Source organism: Pelodiscus sinensis, chromosome 1, assembly GCF_049634645.1.
Source record: "Pelodiscus sinensis isolate JC-2024 chromosome 1, ASM4963464v1, whole genome shotgun sequence".
Lineage (NCBI taxonomy): Eukaryota > Metazoa > Chordata > Testudines > Trionychidae > Pelodiscus > Pelodiscus sinensis.
In genome coordinates this window covers 181,199,736-181,226,737 of record NC_134711.1, presented here as the reverse complement: position 1 = coordinate 181,226,737, position 27,002 = coordinate 181,199,736, and the positions used below count along the sequence as shown (strand labels likewise).

The window sequence follows — 27,002 nt, the reverse complement described above, 5'->3', positions numbered from 1 at the left end:
ATCTTTTGCGCCCCCTCCCCGTACGGGCTGCTGAGCTACCCGCCCCCGGGTGCGAGACTCCCGAGCGCCTGCTGCCCCCCCCCCCTCCGACTGACGACTGGGGGGGGGGGGGTGGATCACAGGCGGCCCGGCCGAAGCCCCGTCTCGCGGCTGGGGCACAAGGCAGCTGCTTTCGGCCGTTGGGGGGAAAGAGGCCGCTCCGCGCGCGCGCCGCTCCGCTGTCACAGCGACTCTGCCTCCTCCCTCACTCCCCAACCAGGGTCCGTGCGCCCTGCGATCGATGTTCTCTAGAATCATTCGCTTCTCTCTGAGAGAAGCCCGCCCCTTCCTCCGTCCCTCTCCCGCCTCGCCTGGCCGGTCCCGTCTGCGCCTGCGTGCCAGGGGAGGCGCGTGTGTGAGTTGCGCGCGCAGAAAGTTCCCCCCCTCCCTTCTTTCCTTCCTTCCTCGCGTCTAGCTCCCGTTTCGCGTGGCCCGTTCAGCTCGTGCTTCGCGGCGCGCGGCCGGCCTCGCTGCTCGGAGCGGACCATGGCGCTGCACGTGCCCAAGGCGCCGGGCTTCGCCCAGATGCTAAAGGAAGGAGCCAAGGTGAGAGCGGGGCTGGGCCTGCGCGCGCTCCCGGGGCCAGGCCGGAGAAGCTTCCAGAAGCGCAGCCCGGGCTGGGCCCTGCGGCTCCGCGCGCTGAGTGGGGCGGGGCCGGGCCCCTCGGGCGCAGCCTCCCCCCCCCCCCCATCGGTGTGCGTCTGCTCCGCGGCGGGGCCCGCAGCTGCAGGGAGGGAAGGGGCTGGAGCGACCCCCCCCCCCACTTGCCGGTTCCACACTGAGCTCCCGGGCACGCGCCCCCCCCCACACGCTGTCTGAGCGGCCTTTGTCCGTGATCCCGGCTCAAGCCTCCTAACAGCCCGTGAGCCTCAGTCTGCCCCGGGAGCAGCGGCTGGAGACGCGGGTGGCTGGGAGCTGCCAGGCCCGGGCCGGGCGGAGGGATGTGAGGTCGCGGCTAATGGATACGAACAGCCGGGATTCTTCGCGCTGTTGGATGGGGGCGGGCAGAAGAGGCTGCTCCAGCAGCAGACCCTGTCCGTGAGGGACTTGGACCCCCCCCCCCCCGACAGGAGCTGCTGTCATGAAGCTACATCTCCTCCCTGCGAGCCTGCGCACGCCACAAGCAAAGGGTGCTCTGCCTGCTCCCCTCCTCCTCCACACTGCTGCTGTCACTAATAGAGGCAACAATGGGGTGGGGGGGCAGGAGGCACCGAGGAGCCAGTGCTGAGGGGAACCAGCTTTTAAGCACCCACTCCTGCTTTCTCTCCCCTTACAGTTTCTGATATAGAGGCTGCCAGGGGAGAAGGGGGGGATGCAAATAGTCGGCTAGATTGACCAGTGAAGCCTAGGCTTATCAGTTAACTGACTAATTGACTACTGCAGTTGTGAGGTGCAACAATAAGGGAGACAAGTGTGCAAGTATTAAGATTATTTTAGCTCTGTATTTGGCGCTAGTGTGACTACCACTGGAATCCTGTATTCTGGTCCAGTGTCTAAATCAAGAAGGTTGTTTATACAGTGGCCTATAATCAGGGTGTCCAACCCGTTCTGAAGCAGTAGCTACTAAGGATGTTAAATTGTGTTCAATCAGCTAATCGAGTAGTTGATGGAATTTTCAATTAGTTGATAAGGGGGGAAACAGCAGAGCTGCAGTGGGGTTAGCTCCCAGCCCCAGGAGCTAACCCCATTGCAGCTCTGCCATTGTAATGTAGTAAGAGCTCACACCTGGTCCTCTTCTGCTGAGACAGTGTTGGAGGGATCTGGCTTTTAAACCTGCTCTCTCCAGCACTGGATCCTGCTTCCTTCCCCCTCCCCCCCCCCCCCTTGTTGCCTCTGATAGAGGAAGCAAGGAGGAGGAGAAGCAGCGATTAGTCAAGTAGTGACTAGACTACCCAATAAGCCTAGGCTTATCAGGTAGTCAGCTGTTCAACTAGTTGCTTACAACCCTAATGTTTGCCACTTCTGGTTAACTGGTGGGGGCTGGAGTAGCTACCTGCTTGCTGCAGGCAGGGAACAGTTCAGCATCACCTGTTAAGGGTGATGATTGCTGATTAATTGGTTAACCTTTCATATCCTTAATGGGAATTGTGTAGTTGTAAACTTTGTATGCTTTTGATGGAAACCTCCTCCTCATGGGAATGATTTTTTCATCCTAGACTACTCTTCAGGCGAGTAGGTGTGTCAGTTTCCCGAGCTGCATGGCCACACAGCTGCCTAATAAGCTCTGTGCTGGAGGAGCATGTGTCTGCCCCAGCCACAGCAGTGAGCTCTCCTGGCTGCAGCAGCAAGGCCAGATTAAGAAAGGGGCTGCAAAGGGGAGTGAGGGGGCTCCCTTAGCCCAAAGTCACTGGCCATAGTGTCCCTGTGTTCTGGGCCAGCCCTTCCACCATGTGCTGCCATTCTTTCCTCCCACTTAGAAGATGATGTGTCAATGTAAGTGCCTGGAAGCTCTGTCCCTGCAGTTCCCTTTGGCTGGGAATTGCAGAGGGCAGTGCCTGCTGGTGAACATGTACTGTGCAGCGCCACCTAATTCCCCCCTCCCCCTAGCAAACAGGAGCTGCCCCAGGTAAGGTTCCTAAACTCCAACTCCCTGCCCCAGCCCTGAGCTCCTCCACTACCCTGATTGGTCTGGGGTGTGGGGGAGCCCCTTTCCCCCTCCTTCCCACTAGGCACCCAGGCCCTGGAAGAGGCTTGGTATGCTCCCCCACCCCTAGGCCAATAGGGCCTGGGGCGGGTGAGCGCAGGAAGCCACCTCCTGCCCTGTGAGGAGCATGAGTAGGACGAAGGAAGCTTCACGCAGCTCCCCCACCCTCAGGCCCTCATTGGCTTTTGGGGTAGGGGAGCTTGTGAAGCCTCCTCCGCTCCTCGCCCTGCGAGCAGCTTGCATTGCTTCAAAGTGCCACGTGCTTCTGGCAGGGTGGGACGAGGCTTTGCGTGCTCCCCCATCCCCAGGTCCTATTTGGCCTGGGGGTGGGGCAGCTGCAGGGCCTCTGTGGGCCGCATCCACCTGCCTGACGGACCGCATCCAGCCCGTGGAGGCCTTTTTGCCCGCCCTGATCTAGAACAGTGGTCTCCAACCTTTTTAAGCATTTGATTGCTATTTGAGTTTCTGTCTAGGATCTACCTCAGACCCAAATACCTTTGTCCCCTCTCCTTGACCACCCCTTCTTCGAGGCCCAGCCTCACCCTGCTCCTTCTCCAAGGCTGTGCACTGCTCACTCTGTGAAGATGAGGTACAGGGATGAGAGGAGGGGGACACCCTGACATTAGTGGCCCCTCTCTTCTGCCTTTCCCCACCCTATAGAGCAAACAGGAGGCTCCCAGAAGTCAGCTGCAAGGCAGAGGGCAGGAGCAGCATAGTAGTGGGGGGGACAGACAGCTCAAGTGCTGGTATTTGATTACCCTCCCAAGCAAACCAGTCAGGATCACCTGTTAGAGTCTCCAAGATCTACCAAAAGATCCTGATATCTCCATTGATGGAGATTCCACATCCTCCCTGAGCAATTTATTTCAGTGCTTAACCACCCTGGCAGGAAGTTTTTCCTAATGTCCCAACCTAAACCTCCCTTACTGCAATTTAAGCCCATTGTTTCTTGTCCTGTCATCAGAGGGTAAGGAGAATAATTTTTCTCCCTCTTCCTTGTAACAACCTTTTAGGTACTTGAAAGGTTCTTACAATTTTCAAGATCACGTGGCTGTGAAATTAATCAAAATTTAATTTTGATTAAATGAATTTGGTAGGTCCCAACTTATAGGGGTCAGTCTGTTGAATGTTGACACAGCTTTCCTTTTTCATATTGAGTCACTGTATGTTAGCTTCATGATTCTTGAAGGAGTAGGATTTAACTTTTGTTTAGACTTCTCAGAAGCCAGGATTTGACTGCAAAGTAACTGAGTGGGACTTCTGCTTTTGACTTCAGTGAAGCCAGCACTTCATCCTGGCTGACAAATGACTGTAATTTTCCAGAATCTTTTGTTAGACCCACTAATTCTGAGCAATACATTTTTTGTAGCATTTTTCAGGATTAGAAGAAGCTGTGTTTAGGAACATACAGGCATGTAAGGAGCTTTCTCAAACCACCCGTACAGCTCTTGGGCCAAATGGTAACACTCTAATTTTATACTGTTTATTGTAATACTTATGTATAAATAAGCTATATTTGTTTTTCTTGAAGGATGACCATTCCATTATTTTACCATAAACTTGAGTTAGAAATGTCTATAGTTACATGATTTCAGAAAAGGAACTTTTTCAGTTTGTTCAACTTTTAATGTACCCTGTCTGGCTCTGAGTCCTCAAGTCTGTTTTTGTGGAATTATTATTAGGAATGTTAAAATGCATTTATGTAACTGTGTAACTGCTACAAACTTCAGTGGTTATACATGGTGGGAGGCAGCTTCCCAGGAACTGGTGCGAGTGAGAAGCCAGATGTGTACCAGGGTCCTTCCTGATGCCTCCCTCCTCCTTTCTGGATATGTGCAGGGAGCCAGCTTTTAAGTTGTCATCTCATGGGTACCAGGAACCTTCACATCCCTAATTATTATTTTTGTCCTAATTTAATGTTTTGCCCCACTTGGTGTTAAGTGAGAGATCCATTGAAGATAAAGAAACATGATTGACTGTGTAGGGGATATAGTTAAATTGACTACACACTGCACTATTCAAACACAAAGCAAACTGAAAAACTAAAGACAATATATTGTGCTAGTGCATATTTGTTATCTTAAATTATGTAAGAGTAGGATTACCCCCCAAAAAATCTTGTTTAAATTGCTGTCTCCTTAAAGTAACTTCAAAACTTTATTTCAGAAGAAAAGTTTCACAATCCAATCTAAATTTACAAATGTTTATAGGACTAAAATTTTTGAATGTTAAAATATCATAAACCCTTTCTTTAGAGAGAGAACTGATTATGGTAAATAGCTTTGTTATAAATACTTTTATATGAAGTACAAAAATAATGCATCAATTGCATGAGATGAGAGGAATTAATGGAATAACCATTCAAACTGTAAAGTATTTACAGTGTAAAATAGAAAGCTTTTCATCATTTAGGAATGAACAAAATGGTTATTAATCATCTTGAGAAGCTTTTCGTGACAAATGATGCAGCAACTATCTTAAGGGAGTTGGAGGTAAGTGCTTTTTCATATTAAAATTCATTTGCACACATAGTTTATTTCAACAGCAGTGACTTTTACTCAGTTTTACTAATAATGTCAGTTTGTAGATCAGTTTCTAAATAATCCAATTAATAATTGGACCCCAAAAGGTGTGTAGCAAATATACAGACAACAGGAAAAAAATAGAAGGGCTTTTCAGAGCTCCAGTAGTGACAGAAAAACTTCACTACAAACACTCTTGGACATTGAATATCTTTATTGATATTTGCCTCACTTCTTCCTCAAAATAGGAATAGAGTTCAGGAATTAGAGAGATGGATTGTAATTGCTGATCTCTTGCATAGAACGTTCTCTTACCTGCTTAGAATTCTCACTTTTGGTTTTAGAGGCGTTGAGAATTTGATGTTGTCTTGTAATGAAAAATTTAATAGAATTGTATAGAAGCTGACATGTCATTTGCTGCAATAATTAAATATAATCTCAATTGTGTGAAGCCTCTAGGTTAATCCATGAATAATGTTCTGTGCATGGTGTAGAACAGTGATACTCAAGAATAAGGGCCTCAAGTTTCAAGTGGCTCTTAATCAGGATTTTTTTGCTATGTTAATAACCAATTGTAGTTGATATAATAATACTTAGTCATTTTGCTGTGATGATAATATATGAAAATAGGAAATGAAATAATGAATTCACACTACTTTGGCTCTTTTGGGTGACGTTGATTGCTAATTGCGGTTCCTGAACCAATGCGGTCTTATCACTTCTGTAGAAACTTTCTAGTTAACTGATAATGGTCCCCTATTTGAAGTGGTTGAAGTCTAAAATTGGCAGATGAACAACACGCAGCAAAAATGTTTAAGAAAATATATTTACTACTTTTTATTTGATGTTTCTTAATCTTACATTAATGTGCACTGTAAAACTTTATTGTTTTTGCAGTATCCTTAGTACTGTAAAAGGTCACTGGAGTGCTTAAATATAGCAGTCTTAATTGCTTATTTTAATCATTTTCCCTGTCACTATAGCTTAGATACTGTAACTGTAATTGTAGCTATAAAAGTATCCAAGAGAAGATAAAGCACTTTGCTTATAAATTGTTTTTGGAAGAGGCAGAACTACCATTTTTGTGCAGATTGCTAGGTATAGCTTAGAGAGCTGTTCTACTGCATGTATATATGCAAACACAAACTCAGTGTTTGAAGTTTAGATCTTCAATTTACTACATTTTTTTATTATAAAGCCATACTGGTATCCCATAAAAGAACACCTCTGTCAGAAGGGTGGAGGGAAAACGAAGTGCTTTTTTTTTTTTTTTTTTTTTTTTCCCCCCCTAAGTGCTCTATAACCCCACAGTAGTATTCCAAAGCCTTGAATTTTTCATACATTCTCCTCTTGCTTATTGTATAATTTACCAAATGTACTAAGATATTGCTGTTTAACTTACTTTTTTTGCCCATCTGGTTCATAATCGTGATTAACTTTATACAGTAAAACTCCATTGGTCCAGCATCTGATGGTCCGGCACCATCAGGAACCCGGAAGTGCTCCAGGCAGCCAGACCATTGGAGCTGCTCTGTCCCCGGCTTCCCCGATTCAGCCGCTGCTGAAACTGACCAGTGGCTGAATCGGGGAAGCCGGAGGCAGAGCAGCTGGAGTGCTGCCGGTAAGTCCCGTAGCATTGCTCCTCGGCGCTGCGGGAACAACCCGGCAACACCCCAGCTGTCCCCGATTCAGCAGCTGCTGAAACTGACCAGCGGCTGACTCTGGGAAGCCCGGGGCAGAGCAACTCTCCTCGGGCTTCCCGGAGTCAGCCGCTGGTCAGTTTCAGCGGTGGCTAACTTGGGGACGCCTGAGGCAGAGCATCTGGGGTGCTGCCGGGTTGGTCCAGTAGCACTGAGGAGCGACGCTACTGGACCAACCCGGAAGCACCCCAGCTGCTCTGCCCCCAGCGTCCCCAAGTCAGCAGCTGCTGAAACTGACCAGCAGCGGCTGAATCGGGGATACCTGGGGCAGAGCAGCTGGGGTGCTGCTGGGTTGGTCTGGTAGCTGCTCTGCCCCGGGCTTCCCAGAGTCAGCCGCTGGTCAGTTTCAGCAGCAGCTGAATCGGGGACAGCTGGGGCAGAGCCGGACTATCGGAAGGGGGGGCCTATGAGGAGTCTGGGGTGGCATCTCCCCCACACCACCCTAGACTCCTCATAGCCCCCCCTTCCCATAGTCTGGCATATTTGATAATCCGGCACCAGCTGGGTCCTAAAGGTGCTGGATTATCGGAAGTTTACTGTATCTGATTTTTAACCAAAAAAGAACGTATATTTGATACATATGAAGGACTATAGGACTATATACTTTTAAAATTTGACTAACCAGGATATAACAGTTAAATTTAATTGGTCTAACTCCTTTAACAGGTCCAACACCCAGCTGCAAAAATGATTGTGATGGCTTCACATATGCAAGAGCAAGAAGTTGGAGATGGAACAAACTTTGTCCTTGTTTTTGCTGGAGCTCTTCTTGAGCTAGCGGAGGAACTTTTGAGGATGGGACTTTCAGTTTCAGAGGCAAGTAGTTAATTTAATATTCATGCTGCGTGAATAATCTGATTTTGGATTGTGTATTACTTAATCAGATCTGTAATATTCTTGAATGCTTGCTAGTCAGATAACTTAAGTAACAATGCCTTCTTTTTACTGTTCTTGATACATCGTATTACTTGATGATCTCTACACCAGTGTTTCCCAAACTATGGGCCGCGGGAAAAAATACCGGGCCTCAGCATGGCTGGTGGCTGCCGGCAGGGCCGGTCTTACGCCGATTCAGGCCCCGAGCCCCTGAACCTAGAAGTGCTGGCGAGTTACAGAGCCGGGGGCCCTGCTCCACCAATATGTGGAGCTGGGTCTCTCCCCCGGCCCCCCCACGCGTTCTCCCACCATGCCCCCAGAGCATCCCCGCCATGCGCGGCTCCTTCTCGCCGTCTGCTGCTGTGATGCACATGGGCGAGGAGGACGCCCAGGCGTAACATGATGTCACGGCCTGGGATTTTAAAACTCTTCGGAGGCATGTGGTGGGGCCACGCTGCTTCTGGTGCCGGCCTCCGGGGCCTGAGCGCGGCCTCTGGCCCCGCAATGTGGAAGGCAGAAGATAGGGAACGGGCTTAGGCGGAGGCGAGGAGGCAGGGGCGGGGGGGGGGGGGAGTCACCAAGGGACAGGGTGCAGGAGAGAGAGACCGATGCCAGGGGGTCAAGTGCAGGCAAAGAGGGAAAGGGCAGGAGGGGAGGTGTCAGTGGGAGAGGGGACAGGGTGATGCTGGGAGAGGAGAGGAGAGGGGAAGGGTATTGGGGGCTGGAGGAGGAGGTGCTGGGAGAAGGCTTGAAAGAAGGGGTGGGCATGAGGAAGGCCAGGATGGAGTAAGTCATGTGTGAGGGCACAGAGGGGCAGGAGGGGAATGGGGCAGAGAGTGGTGAGGGGGTGGGTATTAGGGAAAAAGGGGGCAGGGGCAGTAAGGGAAGGGGGAGGCACCAGGAGGGTGCAGAGCTAAGGGAAGGTGCAGGTGTCAGGGGATTCTGGGATGAGGAGGAGGGGAGAGCTGGCCACTGGAAGCAGCACTGGACGGGGGAATCAGGGCAGTCTGGGGAGACTGGGACGGTCAGTGGAAGCAGGGCTGCCGGGGTATGCAAGGTTGGGGTCAGGGAGCTGTCTGGGGAAGATTGGGGGAGGGGGGGGGGAGAGAGAGAAGCGGCTGCCGGAAGGAGGGCTGGATGCGGGCAGCGGGGCTGGCCAAGGGAGATTGGGAGGAGAAGTGGGGGAGGACTGGCTGCCCGGGAAGAGGTTGAGGGGAAGTGGGGCTGGCCAGAGGCACAGCGGGGAGAGCAGGGGGGAAGAATGAATCAGCCTGCGGGGAGTGGGACTGACCCGGCCTGATCTTGGGGTGCTGCCCCCATTCCCCCCTCCCCCCCAAAAAGCACAAAGGATGAGTTAGTCTGGCCCGGGGATTCTATTGTCCCTCCACACACACACCCCTCGAGTAGTTGTGAACTGTCTGGCTGGTAGACACACTCATGCACCTGAGCACATTTACTAGCCAGGCAGTTCGAAACTACAAACTGATACAACTAGTAATAATACAACTTACCTAATGAGAAAATACCAGACATGCTATGTCTGGTATTTTCTCAGTTTGTTTTTTGTGTGTTTATATTTTTGGGCTGCAAAAAGCAGTACTGAAAAAAAGGGTTCCAACTAAAGTAAAATGTTTGGGAAACCCTGGTCTAACCAGCTTTCTGTCTGTCTTACAGTCCATTTATCCAATCCATATTTCCTTGCTGGCAAGAATATTGTGGGTCACCATATCAAAAGCTTTGCTAAAGCTGGATCAGAAACAACTTATTTGAATATTCATCATTTGATTGATGAATATGCAAATGAACATGACCGGTCCTCCAAAAGTTCATGAATGGATTTACTGGTCCCCGTGTCAGAAAGTTTGGGAACCCTTGCTCTACACTGTCTGAGCTGTTCTATTTAGTCAACTTTGAAATGACAATATGTTCATACTGTATGTGTTGATACTTTTGCAACTCTTTCATAAAGAAATGTAGTGAACATAAATGTATAGTTGGGTGGAGGAGACTAAAATGTCAGTGAACTTTATTTGCATCACAGGTGATAGAAGGGTATGAAAAAGCTTGCAAGAAAGCCTTGGAAATTCTTCCTGACTTAGTATGCTGTTCTGCAAAGAATCTGCATGATGTTGAAGAAGTGGCATTTTTATTGCACACCCCAGTAATGAGCAAACAATATGGCAATGAAAACTTCCTGGCAAAGCTTATTGCTCAGGCTTGTGGTAAGTAAACAAATATTCATGTATCAGGCTAAATTAGCTGAAAATATAAGGCCTAATGCCACTGGGGGCAAGGGAGAGAGGGAGAAGGTACAGGCAGTCCCCGGGTTACGTACAAGATAGGGACTGTAGGTTTGTTCTTAAGTTGAATTTGTATGTAAGTCGGAACTGGCGTCCAGATTCAGCTGCTGCTGAAACTGACCAGCGGCTGACTACAGGAAGCCCGAGGCAGAGTTGCTCTGCCCCGGGCTTCCTGGAATCAGCCGCTGATCTGCTGCTGAAACTGCTGACTTGGGGACAGCTGGGGTAGAGCAGCTGGGGTGCTGCCGGGTTGGTCCCCAGCGGCAAGGAGCGGCGCTGCGGAACCAACCCGGCAGTGCCCCAGCTGCTCTACCCCAGGCGTCGGCGAGAAAAGCCTGGTTTGCTGGGGTGGGGGTGGGGAGCGCACTGGCTGCACCTCCCCTCCCCCAGCAGACCAGGGAGACGCGGGCGGCGGGATCACCCAGACGTGCCACGGTCCCGCCGCATGCCTCCTCTGCGGCTTTGCTCCGTGTCTCCCTAGTCTGCTGGGGGGGCACCCAGCAGACCAGGGAGATGCGGAGTAGCTTTTCTCACCCCGGAGGACGCGGGCGGCGGGACCGCGGCACGTCTGGGCGGTCCTGCCGCCTGCGTCCTCCGGGGCGAGAAAAGCCCCGTTCGTAACTACGGATCCGACATGAGTCAGATCCGCGTAACCCGGGGACTGCCTGTAATTCTTTTCCTCTTACCAACTGAATTCTCTTCATGCTGATTGTGGCCCATCTGATTGGTCCAAATGGCTTTCTAGTAAGCCTCATGTTTTCAAGATGAAAATCTGTTTTTGTCTTTGCAGTTGTATTCATGCTCTAAGTGTATCATTTAATCTACATGTGATATCAGTGTGTTCTGTTATATAGTGATATCTGTGTTCTATAGAGCTTAAGAATACAACTCTCATTATTAGTGCAAAATTTTCCTCAAATATTAGGGACTAAATTCAATCTCAGCATAAATAAGCACAGGCTGGACTTGGCTTGCTGGCTGCATTGATTTGTGTTCTCTTGGCATTGCCAAATGCTGCTACTCCATAGAGACGTGTTCTATATTCTGTTTATACATCACCTATACTTGTATGTACCAATGATTAGTGGGAAAGGTAACTTTCCTGCTAATGTATAAAGTTTGGCAGTTAATTTCTTGATCTCTTTATTTGGTTTCAAAAGCTTTTGAACAAATATCTTATTAGTACAGTATCTTCTATTTGAATGATGCATATGATTTTCTGATGTCACATTTGTATTTTGCGCGTATATAATACATGGCTTTTTTTTTCTCAACAGTATCTATTCTTCCTGAATCTGGTTATTTCAATGTTGACAGTGTCAGAGTATGCAAAATTTTGGTAAGCTTTGAACTGCTTTCACTAAAACATGACTAATTCTACTCCTGGGGAAATTCTGTGCCAAAAAATTAAATATTTTAAAATTCTGCATATTTTTGTGTACAGGCAGTCCCCGGGTTACGTACAAGATAGGGACTGTAGGTTAGTTCTTAAGTTGAATTTGTATGTAAGTCGGAACTGGTACATATTGTAGGGGAAACTCCAGCCAAACATTTCTCCAGAGCTCAGTTTTATTCTTCCACACCTCACTTCCCTCAGTCCTTTATTCTCAAGCTGAGGTGTCTACTGAGAAAAGCCGCTCCGCATCTCCCTGGTCTGCTGGGGGAGGCGCTAGCTTTGCGTCTCCCTGGTCTGCTGGGGGGGAAGCAGCTAGTGCGGGGTTGCCTCACCCCGTTTGTAAGTAGGGATCTGATGTAAGTCGGATCCATGTAACCCGGGGACTGCCTGTATTTTATTTGTCATAATAACACAATATAGTTACTCCAGTTTCAATTGTTTTGGTAATTCATTTCAAAGTACCTGTCAGCAAGTATGCATATAACAATGCAGACAATAAAAAAAATTCAGGAAATATTTTTCGGCAAGTAGATTCCTTACTAGGAATATTAAATACAAAACTGTGTGTAATTAATTTAAACTACAATTCAGAAACCTATTTTCCTCACTCAGAAGCAGTGTGAAACTCTGACTCTCCCAAGCTAACAGAGCTGTTAAGGGGGAGGGAAGTAATTGCTGGGAAGGATCTGGTGACTGAACCTGGAAGGCTGTTTGTTGTAGGTCGGAGCAACATGAGACAGAGAGGGAACAGGTTTTGGGAAGGGGGCACAGGAGGAAGGATTGTTGGGGAGCATCTCATGCAAACACTGTCTGACTCTCCCATTTAGTCAGGCACATTTGCGTATGTCCCTGTATAGCTCTGCACCCTTGTTCAGCCAGGTATAGCTACCTTGTCTCCATGTATCCTAGCCCTCTCATATCCCTGTATTCCCACTCCCATTCAGTCCCTGGTTTAATGTTGTTACTCCATTAACTCCTGTACCCTCCACCAGCCATTCTGAGTTTGTATGACTCTCCAGCAGCCCCATGTGCCTCACTCTTTGTCCCTCATATCCCATGCCTGGTAAGCTGCTCATATGGGCAGGGTGTTGAAAGGAGGGCAGCTTCTCCCTCCTTGCAGTTGGCTGCTCCAGCCCATGAGTGAGTTGCTCTCTCTTTTGGCACACATCAGCCCCTGTTTGTCAACACGAGTAATTGCACCATGGCCCCTCTTTTGGCTTTCCTTTGCCTTCCTGTTAGAATTCGTTGCTTTGTGAGGAGGATAATAATCTGCAGGGGATATTAATTCTGCACTTGGCAGAAGTCCAGAATTCCTTCAGGAGTAAATTCCGATATTCCTGTGACTGCATTAGAATACATCTCTGTAATAAAAATAGCCAACCTGTAGATGTTACATTTTCTATTGCCTTCCACCCGAGCCTAGACTTTAAGGTTGTCTTTATTTTTGAGTAAGCTATGGCTTCATGAATGCAGAGTGTTATAGCACACACACATTATTTTTACCATAATCCATCTGGCATGCCTAGTTTCAAGATATTGGTAATGGAATACTTGACTTGGAGTTGAATAGACTTCAGGGACAGAACTCTTAAGTACGTGGTCAACACATCAGTTTTATGAGCTAAAACAGCAGTTCCCAACCTTTTCCAGATGGGGACCAATTTTGACAATTCAGGAAGACTTGGTGACCCAAGGCAATTCAAAAACGGGGGAGGAGACGGGGCAGAGCCACCTGAGGAGACACTTGGCAACTCTTTTGAAATGTAATGGCGACCCATATTTGGGTCCCGACCCATAGGTCGGGAAACCCTGCGCTAAAAGCTTAGACAATATGTTCTTTAGTAATTGTACCTTCAATTAAAATACAACCTAGATGTTCAGGCTGTGGTGGGGGAGGATGCAGAATGTTACGTAACTGATCCTATTGTTCTTACTCTGTTGGTAGGATATTGGACTTCACTAAAGATGCTAGGATAGGCCAAATTTGTGCATCCCATCAACTTCTTTCTTGCTAATTCTTCTCCCTGACTGGGATCAGAGAAAGGGATCAATATAAATTTCTAATTAACACTACCATGGAATAAATCTTTAACTTTGTATTTCTAGACAAGAGTCAGAATTCTCGAGTCAGTGTAGTATTTTCTCCTTATCTTGGGGGAAAAAAGTGTTTTAAGTATGAGATTTTTTTTTTCCAAAGAAAAAGTGTAGCTTTATTGTGGTGGATTGGTATACTGAAATGTGATCTTTATCTGTTCCCTTGATTCTCTTTAGGGCTCTGGTATTGCTGCTTCTTCAGTCCTGCATGGCATGGTTTTTAAAAAAGAAACTGAAGGAGATGTTACTTCGGTCAAAGATGCCAAAATAGCTGTGTATTCCTGTCCTTTTGATGGCATGATAACTGAAACTAAGGTATGTAGGTGACCTAAAGCAATCCCATATCAGTTTATATATATATATATATATGTATGTGGTCTGTAGTATTTTCAGATGAATACTAACTTTAAATATATTTGACATTTGGTGATAATGACTTTTTTAAATAAAGGACTTGAGTTTCTATGTTAAAATGAAGTTCAGGTTTCTCTATCAAAGCTGTATAAACCATGTTTTTCTCTAACTTTAATATGAAGCATTTCTTTGAGCAAAAATGCCTTTTCAAACTTTGTGAGACCACTAGCAGAAAACAAACACAAAATGTTAACATGCGCAAATAATTTGAGTCAAAAAAGAGTTTGACTTAACATTTTTTTGGTGCTTTGCACATAGTGGTTTTGTTATTTAATATGACCTTTGACTTAATTGGAAATTAATTAATTGATCTAATTGCAGGTGCCTCATCACATCATGGGGGTATACAAATTTACCTGAAAAGGTCTGGTAGGGGTGGATGGAGCTGCATTGCAGTGTCTTGGTTCTTCCCTTTTGAAAAGTCCAAGGGGTGATTTGCCTTCTGCCAGAGCAATACAAGCTTACTTGACATCTAGATTAGACTAGAATGGTGTGTTCTAGAGCTATCCTGGTTGACCATTTAGAAGCTTCTGCTGGTACAGAATGTGGCTATTCGCGTGGTGCTAGCCATGTGGAGGCCATTTCACCCTATTCTCCATAAATAACACTGAGCTCTGGAAGCAAACTGGCAGCCAGGATGGTTTCTGTATATGTACTGTTTTGTATGGCTAGTATTCTGACTATTTTTGGAAGCACTGTCTTGACACTTGAGCAGCTACAGGGACAGATAAGAACAGTTCCTGTATCTGAACTCTGGACTAGAAACTAGGGCACTGATACAGGATCTGCAACTTTGAAATTTCTTTCCTCGTGGTCCACAGCTAAAATCTTGTTGACATGCAATTAAGTATCTGACACATTTCATGCACGCTTTTACTTGAGAAATAGTGATAATGTAGCATGACTTGAGGTTGTGAATAGAAGAGGGGAAAGTTCATTTTGGTGTGTTAAAGTGTCATGTAAAACATCTAGGCACAATGTACATTTCTTTTGTAAATTGAAAGATATTTCCTTTTGATAGGGCACTGTACTGATAAAAAATGCTGAAGAACTTAAGAATTTCAGCCAAGGAGAAGAAAATCTAATGGATCTGCAAGTCAAGGCAATTGCTGATGCTGGTGCAAATATTGTAGTAACAGGTGGCAAAGTGGCGGACATGGCACTTCATTATGCTAACAAATACAATATTATGTTAATAAGGTAAGAATTGCAAAAATGTAAATGTCAATATGTACCTATACATACCATACTTGTTCTTGACTCAAAATCCTGAGAATACAAAGGAATATGTAATGTAAATGTTCTTGCCTAATGTGCGTGGTTATTTTTTTCTCCAGTAGAGGGTGAAATTGAATATTAAGGTAGTTACAATTAGAGCATATCTATTACAGAACATAGCCTGGGTTTCTTGACAGTGGATTGAATCTTGTAAAATATGGAGTTTTAGTGTAATTGTTTCATTCTCTGTATATTAGGTATTCATTATCTGAAAGTTAATTTTGTAGTCTATGAAATCACTCATGTCTTTTAAAAATATTTGATTTTAAGTGTTAAATGGGCAAAGAGGTAGGGGCTGTTTGTAGTGGTACATCCAAGTCACAGTAGAAGCATGATGGCCCAGTGGTGTGCAGAAGTATGCACTACTTATACTGTTTATAAATGGATAAACTGTTCCCTGGGGCTGTTGATAAGCATCTTCTATGAGCACTAAAATTCACTTTATAAACATGAGTAAACATTTAGTATAGGTATAATTATACGTAGGACAGCCTCATGTAAAAGACAAAACAGGTAATGTTATATTTTCATAGTTAGATCCTGTTAGAAAAGTCTTGTGTGTGTAAATGGGTAATCTTCTGTTTACAAAATAGAATCAGTGACGTGTCAAAAGAGGAGTTACTTTTCCACTGAAACAGCATTTTGAGCCCATCAGATAATTTCTGGTGAAATATGGTGTAATACAGCAGACTAAATGTTGGAACAGTAGCCTTGATCAGGTCATTAAACTTAATTTTCCCCATTAGTAAAGTAGAGGAAATCTATTATCTCTCTGTTGTAAGGATGTTGAGGATTAATAGTTAAACTTTCCAGAGGGTTAGACAAATATTAAATAAAGTTTATTCCAAATGAGATTGCTTAAAAATAAAGCATTAGTACAGTTTTTGTAATATTAGCACTACATTCCTGTAAATAAAATTATTTATCCATGCTAACTAATTTAAACTTCAAATTGTCCTGGGAAACTTGGTACTAAAAGGACTCTTCTTTTTAAGGTTGAACTCAAAATGGGATCTCAGGAGGCTGTGCAAAACACTTGGTGCTACAGCTCTTCCCAAATTGGTATGCTATTTGCAAAGAGTATAATGACACTGGAAATAATTCTGTATGCACAGAATCTTTCTCTGACTTCTGCTTCTTTTTTCAGACGCCACCTACTCTAGAAGAAATGGGTCATTGTGATAGTGTGTGTTTGTCAGAGGTTGGAGATACACAAGTAGTTGTGTTTAAGCATGGTACGATTATTTTCGTAGGAGATCATGGTTCTGTGTTGTGACTAGAAATATATGTTTTTAACTTCTTAACTTAATTTTCTGGAAATTTCTTCCTTAACAGAAAAGGAAGATGGTGCCATTTCTACCATAGTAATACGTGGATCTACAGAAAATCTAATGGATGACATAGAAAGAGCTGTAGATGATGGTGTTAATACTTTCAAAGTACTTACTAGGGTGAGTAAAATACATATACTTCTGTTAAAATAGAGTTGTACACCAAGATATTTCTGCCAAGACACTCTAGCATGGTTTACTCTTCTGTCGATTGGAATGCAGATGGTACTTGTATCGACATAACATGGGGGTACTCACCAATGGATAAAGAATGGGGCTACATCTACACTAATTCTTGCGCAAGAAGCCTTTTGCGTAAGAGATTTTGTGTAAAAACTTATTGCGCAAGAGCATGTCCACACCTCAAAGCACATGGCAAAAGTGATGTGCTTTTGCGCAAGAGAGCGTCCACACTGCTCAAAAAAGCTGTGATAGCCATTCTGTGAATGGCTAGCAGAGCACCTGTGCTTTTTCCTCTGGAGCATCCACGCTTGTCTTTTTGCACAAGAACTCTTGAAAGGAATTATTCCTCGTAAAAGGAGGTTTACCTATCGTGGAAAAAGCCTTCTATTCTGCTATTTTACTCTTGATTTTCCTTGTGCAAAAGCACATTTGAGGTGTGGACGCTCCACGGGTTTTTGCGCAAAAACCTTGCAGTGTAGACGTAGCCTGGGCATGTAACTGATTTCTGTACCACTCATGCAGCTCTGGTGTTAGGAATTGGGTTTTGGCCACAGTCCACTACGCTTAGACCATTTTCAGTCACAAGATAATCTATTGGAGACCAATATGAGCTGGCAAAGCTAAAAACTATCCTGGCCAGAGAATCGTGACTTATATGTGGCACTCGGAACCATTTTCCCCATCCACCTTCTAAGCGTCTGTCTTGTTTTTCCCAGCAAGTTGAAATAAAAACATATTTTCTCTTATTTCCACTTCCTTATCTTAAAGTAATGATCTTCTCCCAAAGATGTTTGGAAATAACAGGTGCTAGATTTTTTTTAACTTTAACCTTACTAGTAAAATGCCTCACTTGATGAAGTTGGAAATGATTTCTAGAAAACTTAAACATTCAATCAGATTACTTTAAATCAAAACTACTTCAAACCACTTTGCATTTATGGTTATGTATCTGTGTTTTTTTCCCCAGGATAAACGTCTTGTCCCTGGTGGTGGTGCAACAGAGATTGAGTTGGCAAAGCAGATCACATCTTACGGAGAGGTACATAATGTGTTTTCCTCTCACTTTATCCATTTCTTTTATTTCGAATTATTAAACAGCTTTCAAATTTTGCTTTAGACATGCCCTGGGCTTGACCAGTATGCTATCAAGAAATTTGCAGAGGCATTTGAAACCATTCCTCGAGCACTAGCAGAAAATTCAGGCGTAAAGGCTAATGAAGTTATCTCCAAACTTTATGCAGTGCATCAAGAAGGCAACAGAAATGTTGGATTTGATATCGAGGTAATACATTATGCCTGTCAAAATGCTTTGTTTCTGTGCAACAGAACACATCACATAAAATATCTAAATTCTAGTTTTTAGACATTCAGCTTTGAAATAATTGGAGCAATATGTTTCATTGATAAACTATATGAACAGCTTAGTCTACCATGAGCATGGATGTTCTGTTTTTCAACAGATATATTAGACTAGCATATGTGAGAAGCAAGGATATGTTGTTGAACGATTGTTCTCTTTTTGTGGAAGAAAATCCTCAGATAATTCTGCCTGTAACTCAGTTCATATTTCTAAAAGTTTCTCAAATGAATGTTTTATTTGGTGGAAGGGGGATAAATCAGAGAAGTATTATTTTATCACTTAATGGGTGTAGCTGTTGGTGTTTAGGATTAAAAACTATAGAACTGTTTGAAATAAAATAGGTAAACTTGGTGTGAAACTTTGAACGGGTTTTTTTTTTCTAATAGGCTGAGGTTGCAGCTGTGAAGGATATGTTGGAAACTGGTGTGTTAGACACATATCTTGGAAAACACTGGGGTATTAAGCTGGCTACAAATGCTGCAGTGACTGTGCTCAGAGTAGATCAGGTAAAAAGTGATAACCTTAAGTCTATATTTTGTGAAATCAAGATGTATTATTGCTAATGCTCTGTGTTTGTCAGAGAGATCATGGATTCTGTGACCTCCGTGATTTCTGCAGCAGCCTGTGTGGCTGGCCTGGTGGCTGCCTGAGCAACTCAGGCAGCTTCAGGCCCAGTTGCATTGGTCACAGTTGGGTCAGTCTCAGGCCCACCCTCACCCCCCAAATCCCTAGCAGCAGGAGTTTGGGGGGCACTCAAGACTGGGGTTGGGGTATGGGGAAGTGCTTACCTGAGGGGGGGGATCCCCTTCCTCCAGCTTCTAGTTCCACTTACTGCCGCTGCCCAGAGGCACTGCCCCCACAGCTCCCATTGGTGGTGGTTCTCTGCAAATAAGAGCTGCAGAATCCAGGCTTGGTGTGGAACGGAGTCAGCGCACAGAGCTGGTAGCTGTAATGCCCATGACTTGTCCATGACTTTTTTACTAAAAATACCATGACTCAAATGCAATCTTAATTATTGCTGACCATGTTGCTAGATTCAAATCTTTGAAAGGTGAGGCAAGGTGCCATATCAAGAAAAACTTCCACGTCTGTATTTGAAATGCTTTTTGTACAGTAACATGGAAGGCATGAGCTGAAGATTTTTTTTAGGTAGTTTAATAACTTGGTATTTTATGGAACTTTGGCAGCAGTATGTATGATGTATGTAAAACTTCTGTAGATTATTATGGCAAAACCAGCAGGCGGTCCAAAAGCTCCTAAACAAGGACACTGGGATACGGATGAATGGAAAGATGAACCCAAAAAATAGCGTGCTGTAAGATCTGTGGCACTTGTCATGTTGAGTTCAAATATCTGTTGCATGAATGTAGCCAAATTCAACATGGAGCTAATGTCCATTGTTCCCTTTCAGGGGCACACTGTCACTTTAACTACCTGTTTGACACATGGTGGGTTGTAGTGAACTCTTTTTTACTGAAACTAACGTCTATGGTGATATTTACTTTTTTAGTGTAATATCATTATGGAAAACATACTTTATTTAAAACCAAATCTTAACAGAAGAGAGCTGTAGCTGACATTTTTGGAAGTCGTTTTTATGCTGGGAAATCCTCATGTCAGTGATTTGAAATACACAAAAAAGAATAATTTGAATGTCTATTACAGATTATCTTGAAACACTTCCTGTAATATATTGCATGCGTTCAATAAACTGTCTAGATGTTGAACTTTTTCTAACCAAATTTAGGCTTTAAATTTAATGGAAAAATAAATTGGGAACAGGTCTGTCTATCTTAGCTGTACACTTTTACACCTTACTTTAAAAAAAAATTAACTGAGAATACTAAAATTGTATTGGGGAAAACAGTATCTTCTGGTGTGCTAACTTGCTGAATGTTTGCTGAAATATGGGACACATCCAGTGGCAAAAACCTGGCTTTTAGATCATATGAAAGTAACAGATTTTCAGGAGTTTAGCGAATGCTGCTTAAACTGCACTGCTGATGCTGTAGCAAGAAAAAAAATCCAATGTGAGGGTAATCTTAACCTAATTTTTTTTTCTCCAAGATCATCATGGCAAAGCCAGCTGGTGGGCCTAAACCTCCTTCAGGAAAGAAAGATTGGGATGATGACCAAAGCGAATGAACACCTTGTCACTGTAGTTTGAGTGAAGTAGGATTGTATGTATCTTCTTGTACTCCTGTTGGGGCCTCACATGTTTTCTCCCTCACCTTAAGTTATGAGACTGTATCAGTAAAGCGTACGATACTGCTACCATTTCAATAAACGAACCTGAAATATAAAAAGACTCAATTTGTTACCTTTTCCTATTAGACTTGCAGCCTTAAAATGTACATTCACACACACAATGTTACTTTTGAGTATAAATCTATATTAAAGGTACAGGTTGCTTTGAATCTATATTGCTTCTGTTAACCTTTATGTGAAACACCCCTGCCCCCTACCCGAACACTGTTAACATTGAACCTTTCATTAGGGAGAAATCTAGAATCATAAGCATAGGACTAAAAAGAGAACTCTCCAGGTAATCTAGTCTAATCACCTATGTTCAGGGCAGGACTAAGAAATAACTAGACCTTTTCTGACAGGTGTTTATGAAACCTGTTCTTAAATATCTTCAATAATGGAGTTTCTACAGTCTTCCTAGTTAACTTGTTCTAGTGTTTAAGTTCCCTGTAGGGATGTAAAATTTAGATTAGCTAATCAACTAGTCAATAGGATTTCCATCGACTATTCAATTAGTCAATAAGGGCGCCTCTGCCTTTGAACTATAGAAAGAGCCCTACTGGGGCTCTTGTACATTTCAAAAGCAGAATTGCAGCAGAAACAGTGTGAGCAGAGACTGCTTCAGTCCCCATTCATGTAGTTTCCTGCTGAGCCGCTACCTCCCCTGCCCCCCCTCCCCCCCACCTGCTAGCTGCTTCCCCCTTGCTGCCTCTCTCTGAGAGGCAGCAAGGGTGGGGGAAGGGACTAGTTGCCTCACTAGTTGATCATCTGATAAACTTATATAGTTGATTAGTAGCTTAATCCCGAGTTCCCTGTAAGCTGCGCGGCCACACAGCTACTTATTTAGCAATGTGCTCAGCAGGGACCTGTGGCAGCCTGGGGAGGGCTGCTCCACTCCTTGATCCAACCTAGCAGTCCACCCTCCAACCTGCCAGGGTGGCCCAGTCCCAATTTTCTTGTGAGTGGAGGTGGCCCGTCCCCTGCTCTAGCCTCGGTGCTTTTGTAAGGGGAGAGAGAAGGGGGAGTCTCTTTCCTTGCAGTAGACCCAGAGCACCCTCCTTCATCCCAAACCCCTTCTGTACTTGGCCCTACCCTATAGCCTGTACCGCTAGCCATAGCCCCCATGCTCCTACACCCTTACCTTCTACTCCAGCCCTGAGCTCTTCATCCCACCCCAGAGCTCGTACCCCAACCCTGAGCCCTCTCCCATTCTACTAATCACTTTGCCCTATTCCTGCCACAACAACATTTATGTGCACCATTATGAAGGTGATGTCACACATCACTTCCTCCTTGGTGCATATAACACATCATTCCACTCAGGTTTGGGAAAAATGTGGGAACATTGGTGCGTAACTACCCCGACAGAAAGTTTTCCTAATGTCCAATTTAAACCTCCCTTGCTGCAATTTAAGTCCATTTCTTCTTGTCCTGAGGTTAAGAGAAGAAATATTTTTCACTCACTTCCCTGTTACAATCTTTTATGTACTTGAAAACTTAATATCTGCCTCAGTCTTCTCTAGACTAAGCAATCCCATTTTTTTCAGTCTTTCCTCGTGGGTCATATGTTTTTAGATCTCTCATCATTTTTGTTGCTCTCTTCTGCATTTTCTCCAATTTGTTCACCTCTTTCCTGAAATGTGGCATCAAGAATTGGACACGGCATGCCAGCAGAGGCTTTATCTGTGTGGAATGGAAGAATTGCTGCTTTCTTGCTTACAACACTCCCGCTCATACATTTCAATTACATTGACTCATTTAGCTTGTGATCTATTAAAAGAACAAATCATTTTACACCAACTTTGACAAATCCATGTTAACTGTTATCACCTAATTATCGTCTAGATATTTACAAACTGATTGCTTATTTACTCAATTATCTTTCCAGGTACTGAAGTTAAGCTGACTGGCGGGTAATTCACCAGGTTGTCACTTATTCTTTTTACAAGTAACATTGGTTCTTTAAACTAAGCTTTAAAAAGTAACTACTGCTCTACCTGAGCCCACTGGCATTCTGGCTGCCATGCCTTTGGCTCAGCCAGACTATTGTGGCAGGGCTTCTGGCCACACTACGGCCAGCATGGGTGGATTCCTGGCCCCTGCGGGGCTCCTGCCTCTGATCATACACCATCTGGGATCCTGACAGACCCCACATATTGCTAGACCAGAGAGTCCCAGTCAAGAGAGGGTCAACCTGTAATTTCATTTTACTTGTAATTTTCAAAATGAAATGTCAAATAGTTTCACCCAAGGTGGCATTTGTCCTTTTGTGTTTAGATTGCAAATAGTGTGGTGATTTTTTTTTTTTTAACTTCTACTAGAACTATACAAATAGTTAATGGAAATGTTAGTCTTAGCTCCTATGAAAGTTTCCTTAACTACAAAGCTAAAAGCTGTATCTTTGAGGACACCTATTCAAGGTGGATTGATTTTAAATCAAGGCAATTTAAATCACCAGATAGGGTCTCTTACACCTAGGAGACATATGACAGTTTTCTGTGGCAAAAGTGTGTGGGGGGGGGGGGGGATATAGAAAACTTTGTGCTTTTCTGTCCAGTTCACTCCACTGTACTTTTCTATGCTACCTCCATCCTTTCCTATATAGTCTCATTCTCTCTTTCTCTTTAAAACAATGTTTTAACTAAGTTCTTTGCCATGCTTGTCCAAGGTCCACCATCACATAAGCACAGAACAAAAACAATCCTATCCATCTTGTCTCTTTGCACGTGTTACTTTAGTCTGCTGAGAAACGGAACTGGAAAGCCCAGAACTTTTAAGAACCAAGAGCTGGTAGTTAGGCTGGACTGACAATAGCCATGAATTAATTTTTGAGACTGTTAAGGGGAAGTGTAGATGTTCAGGTTGGACCTCCCTGGTCTGGCACCCTTGGGACCTGAGCTGTCCCTGACCAGGGGAGGTTAGTGCTGCCCTGCTCTTGGACTCCTCTCTTTGGGCTTACTGCCCTGCTGCTGACCCTGCTAAAACTGACCTGGCACGGCTCCCCACCTTGCTGCCTGCTTGCTGCCCCAGGGTCTCCCAGAGTTCCCAATGTGGACTGCTTGGCGGCTGCTGCAGGGCATTCTCAGGGGTTCCCGGATGGGGACCTCCCAGCTCTGCTGCTGCCGGGGCTGCCCAGCCACCCCATTCTGCTGCTGGGGATTCCAGCCTCTGCCAGCCCCACTTCAGCCCCAGAGGAGGCTGCCTGGTCATCTAAGCTTCACTGCCAACGGGTTTCCTGGAGTTCCTGGCCTTGCTAACACTGCAGGTTCCCTAGCTAGGCAGGAGATCCCTGGCTGCTGCCTGGCCCCATTAATGCCGAGGTTTTCCCAGATGCTGCTTGGCCCAGCTGCGGTTCCCTGGTTCCTGCATTCCTCCGGGGCTCTTTGGTCCAGCAACATCCCTGGCCCTGCTGGACCACGGATGTTATCGGACCAGAGTGTCACTGATTTGGGAGGTTCAACCGGTAGGATGTTTGTGATGAGATTTAATTGTAACTTATTTTTAAATGAGAAATATTTTATTTAATTAAAATGCAGTATGACTGCAGAAATATAAAATTCTGTACAGAAAGTTGCTGTTCCACATGGAATTAACACCATGAGGGAAACTGTATTTGCAGATTTTATAAGATTGGCTTTTTACTTACAAAAAGCAGAGTGGAGCTTGGCAGGTGAAGCAAAACCCCTTTTCTCAGACATTTTTGGACCGATCATGAGGGGAGGGGAGGATATACTTTTGAAAAATGTGTTCTACGTCTTTTCTGTGAAGAAATGCCACAACTTGTGGACCATCTCTCAGTACCTGATGATTTGGCACCTGGATCTTATATGAGGTGAATGCCTTTTTTAAGTTGGACTGTGGACAGGAGCTCCAATACGTTGTACAGAACTTCTGGTAAATGTAACTCCTTACATTAAGATCTTTGTGAGTGCCTATCCTAAATACTCAATTTTGCTCCTATAAAATATGTATTTTTAAAAGGCTCAAGCCTTTGGAGATAACACATTTCAGCATATAACTAATTGTATGAACCTCACTTCTAGTGAGCTTAAGCCAAGATGAGCAGATGTTAAACTCTTGTACGAAGTGAACATTCTTTATCCTCAAACCTTACAGTAGAATTAAGTCTAGTTTACATCACAGATCTATAGCTGTATTACTACATACTTACATGATGTCATATATGGGATCGATCTATAACCGTATAACAATCCACATCCTTGAGTAATAATGTTATATATAGATCTACTGGCTGCTGTAGCTAGCATTCAGTGGGAGTGCTTTTCCTGCCTGTATAGCCTGGTCTACACTATGGCTGCGTCTACATTGGCACCCTTTTCCAGAAAAGGGATGCTAATGAAACACTTTGGAATTGCAAATGTCGCGGGGATTTAAATTTTCCCTGCGGCATTTGCATGAACATGGCTGCCGCTTTTTTCCGGCTCGGGGCTTTGCCGGAAAAAAGTGCCAGTCTAGACAGGGATCTTTTGGAAAATAAAGCCTTTTCTGGAAGATCCCTTATTCCTGATTTTAAGAGGAATAAGGGATCTTCCAGAAAAGGCTTTATTTTCCGAAAGATCCCTGTCTAGGCTGGCGCTTTTTTCCGGCAAAGCCCCGAGTCGGAAAAAAGCGGCAGCCATGTTCATGCAAATGCCGTGGGGAAAATTTAAATCCCCGTGGCATTTGCAATTCCAAAGTGTCTCATTAGCATCCCTTTTCCGGAAAAGGGTGCCAATGTAGACACAGCCTACAAGTTCGTCAAATTTAACCAAATTAGGTTGATTTTTTTCTAACAATGAGTCCATGCCACCAAGCTCATTGTCAATTTTAGGGGCTATTAAAGTTGATTTCCTGCTTTTCACAATGAGTAAAAATAAATTCAACCTTGGCTACTCTGCTTTAGGGGAGTGCAGATGCAGCACTGTGAGAGTTGACATTCCTGGCCTCCTCTTCTGTCAAGGAATTTCAACTCTGCTGCTCTCCCAGTGCACAGGAAAAGCCCTGGGAAAATGTGAATTTCATTTCTTGTGTGGCGAGCATACCTCAGAGCAGGCAGGACACCTGCCTGTGAATGCCCACAACCAAATGAGCACCAGCATGGAGATACAGGACCATCCTGGGCCCCATTGCTATGTGGGGAAAGGAATCAGTTCAGGCAGAACTATGAAGCAGTAAAAGAAACGCTAATACCTATGCCAAGATTGCATATGGCCTGCCTGGTGGAATAAGGACACTGGAAAACAAAGGAGTTCAGGGCAGCATACCAGAAGTCCAAGGAGGCATCTGGGTCATTGCTGCAAGTATGCTGCTTCTGTGAGCAGCTGCATGGGATCCTACGCGGGGGCCAGATCATCTTTCCTAGGCAGTCTGGATTCCTCCCAAGACACTCCTCAGGCAACCTTGGGCAGCAGCTTGGAGGACAGCGTGGATGAGGAGGAGAATGGTCAGCAGGTGAGCAGAACATCTGAGCTCACTGACAGCCAGGACTACTTATAACTTTGGAGACAATCTCCTCCTTCCAGGATAACTTATTGCCAGACACTGATGGCAGGGTGGTTACTTGTGCTGAGTCCACATTTTTAATCATGCTACAAATGGGTTACAGGATGGGGTGTAATCTGTGGCAGAGGCTCCCTGAAACCGTTTGTTAAATTGTCTGGAGACTCAGTGGAAAGTCTCCCTGCACATCTCCATAAAGGAAATCTTCAATCCTCCTCACAAGGTTTCTGGGGAGGCCTGCTTTATTCCATCCTCCAAAGTAGGACACCTTTCCATGTCAAGCCAGCAGTAAGTGGTACGCTGTCATTGAAGCACTAAGTATTGCAGTGTAAGGTTTCTGGTCACATTGTCAGCATCTGCTCCTTATCACGCTGTGTGATTTGGAGAAAACGGATATTGTGCATGGCAACCTGGATTAAGCAGGGGAAGCTCTAACTGATACCACAACAGTACACTTCCGTTTGTTCATCCTCAACAAAGCATGGCTTGAGCCCCTGCCAGGCTGGCCATCCCCAGCCATCTCCCGCAAGCTCGTTGGTGTCTTCATGAGCCCCTGCCATACCCAGCCCACCTCCCCCTGAGGTCCACATGCTCCTGCAAGAAAGGAACATTGTTCTCCCTGGGAGGGGGTTGTGCTGGAGGCACGGTCTCCATGTGATCCTCTGTCCTGCCTTCCCACATACGTAGCCCACTTTTGCAAATGCATATGCTTGCCTACCTGCAGGAGCTGCTATTTGCAAGCACTGTGTTGACATGCTTTCAAAGTGCAAGAACAAGCCCCAACCTGTCCCTACCATACCTCCCACCAAACTGAGTCCAGTTGCTCCCAGATCCCTGTGGTGTACCTGCTGCATGGTAGGCACTTAAAAGCACACCTTTGGCTTTGTACATGACACATGCCTATTATGTTGAACAGCCGTCCCTCAATGCTAAAAAGATTAGGTACTATGTACCATAGTGTATCTCCCGTAAAGTCTGCCCTTGACTTTTCGGTACAGGAAGTGTTCATTCAGTACAGATCTGAAGGCGAAAATGTAGTAATGACATGTTCAATGAGTAAATGTAATCTGCCCCCTCCCTTGGACATGGAGCAATTGAGTTGAGAAAAATGCTGTTGAA

General features: G+C 44.9%; 1 protein-coding gene across 1 annotated transcript; it reads left to right on the top strand.

The window, feature by feature from the left end:
* Positions 1-394: 394 nt before the first annotated feature.
* Positions 395-20,445, top strand: CCT8 (chaperonin containing TCP1 subunit 8). The gene is made up of 15 exons (XM_075910413.1): positions 395-585; positions 4,053-4,143; positions 5,096-5,175; positions 7,572-7,721; positions 9,823-10,003; positions 11,359-11,420; positions 13,749-13,886; positions 15,007-15,185; positions 16,259-16,325; positions 16,411-16,498; positions 16,599-16,714; positions 17,745-17,816; positions 17,895-18,059; positions 18,524-18,643; positions 20,205-20,445. The coding sequence occupies exons 1-15, from the start codon at positions 526-528 to the stop codon at positions 20,280-20,282; spliced, it is 1,647 nt and encodes a 548-aa protein (XP_075766528.1). The 5' UTR covers positions 395-525; the 3' UTR covers positions 20,283-20,445.
* Positions 20,446-27,002: the final 6,557 nt, after the last annotated feature.

Coding starts and splice junctions, on each gene's coding strand:
- CCT8 (XM_075910413.1), top strand. CDS start 526: ATGGCGCTGCACGTGCCCAAGGCGCCGGGCTTCGCCCAGATGCTAAAG. Junction 4,144..5,095: donor TACAGCTCTTGGGCCAAATG/GTAACACTCTAA, acceptor TTCATCATTTAG/GAATGAACAAAATGGTTATT. Junction 5,176..7,571: donor CTATCTTAAGGGAGTTGGAG/GTAAGTGCTTTT, acceptor CTCCTTTAACAG/GTCCAACACCCAGCTGCAAA.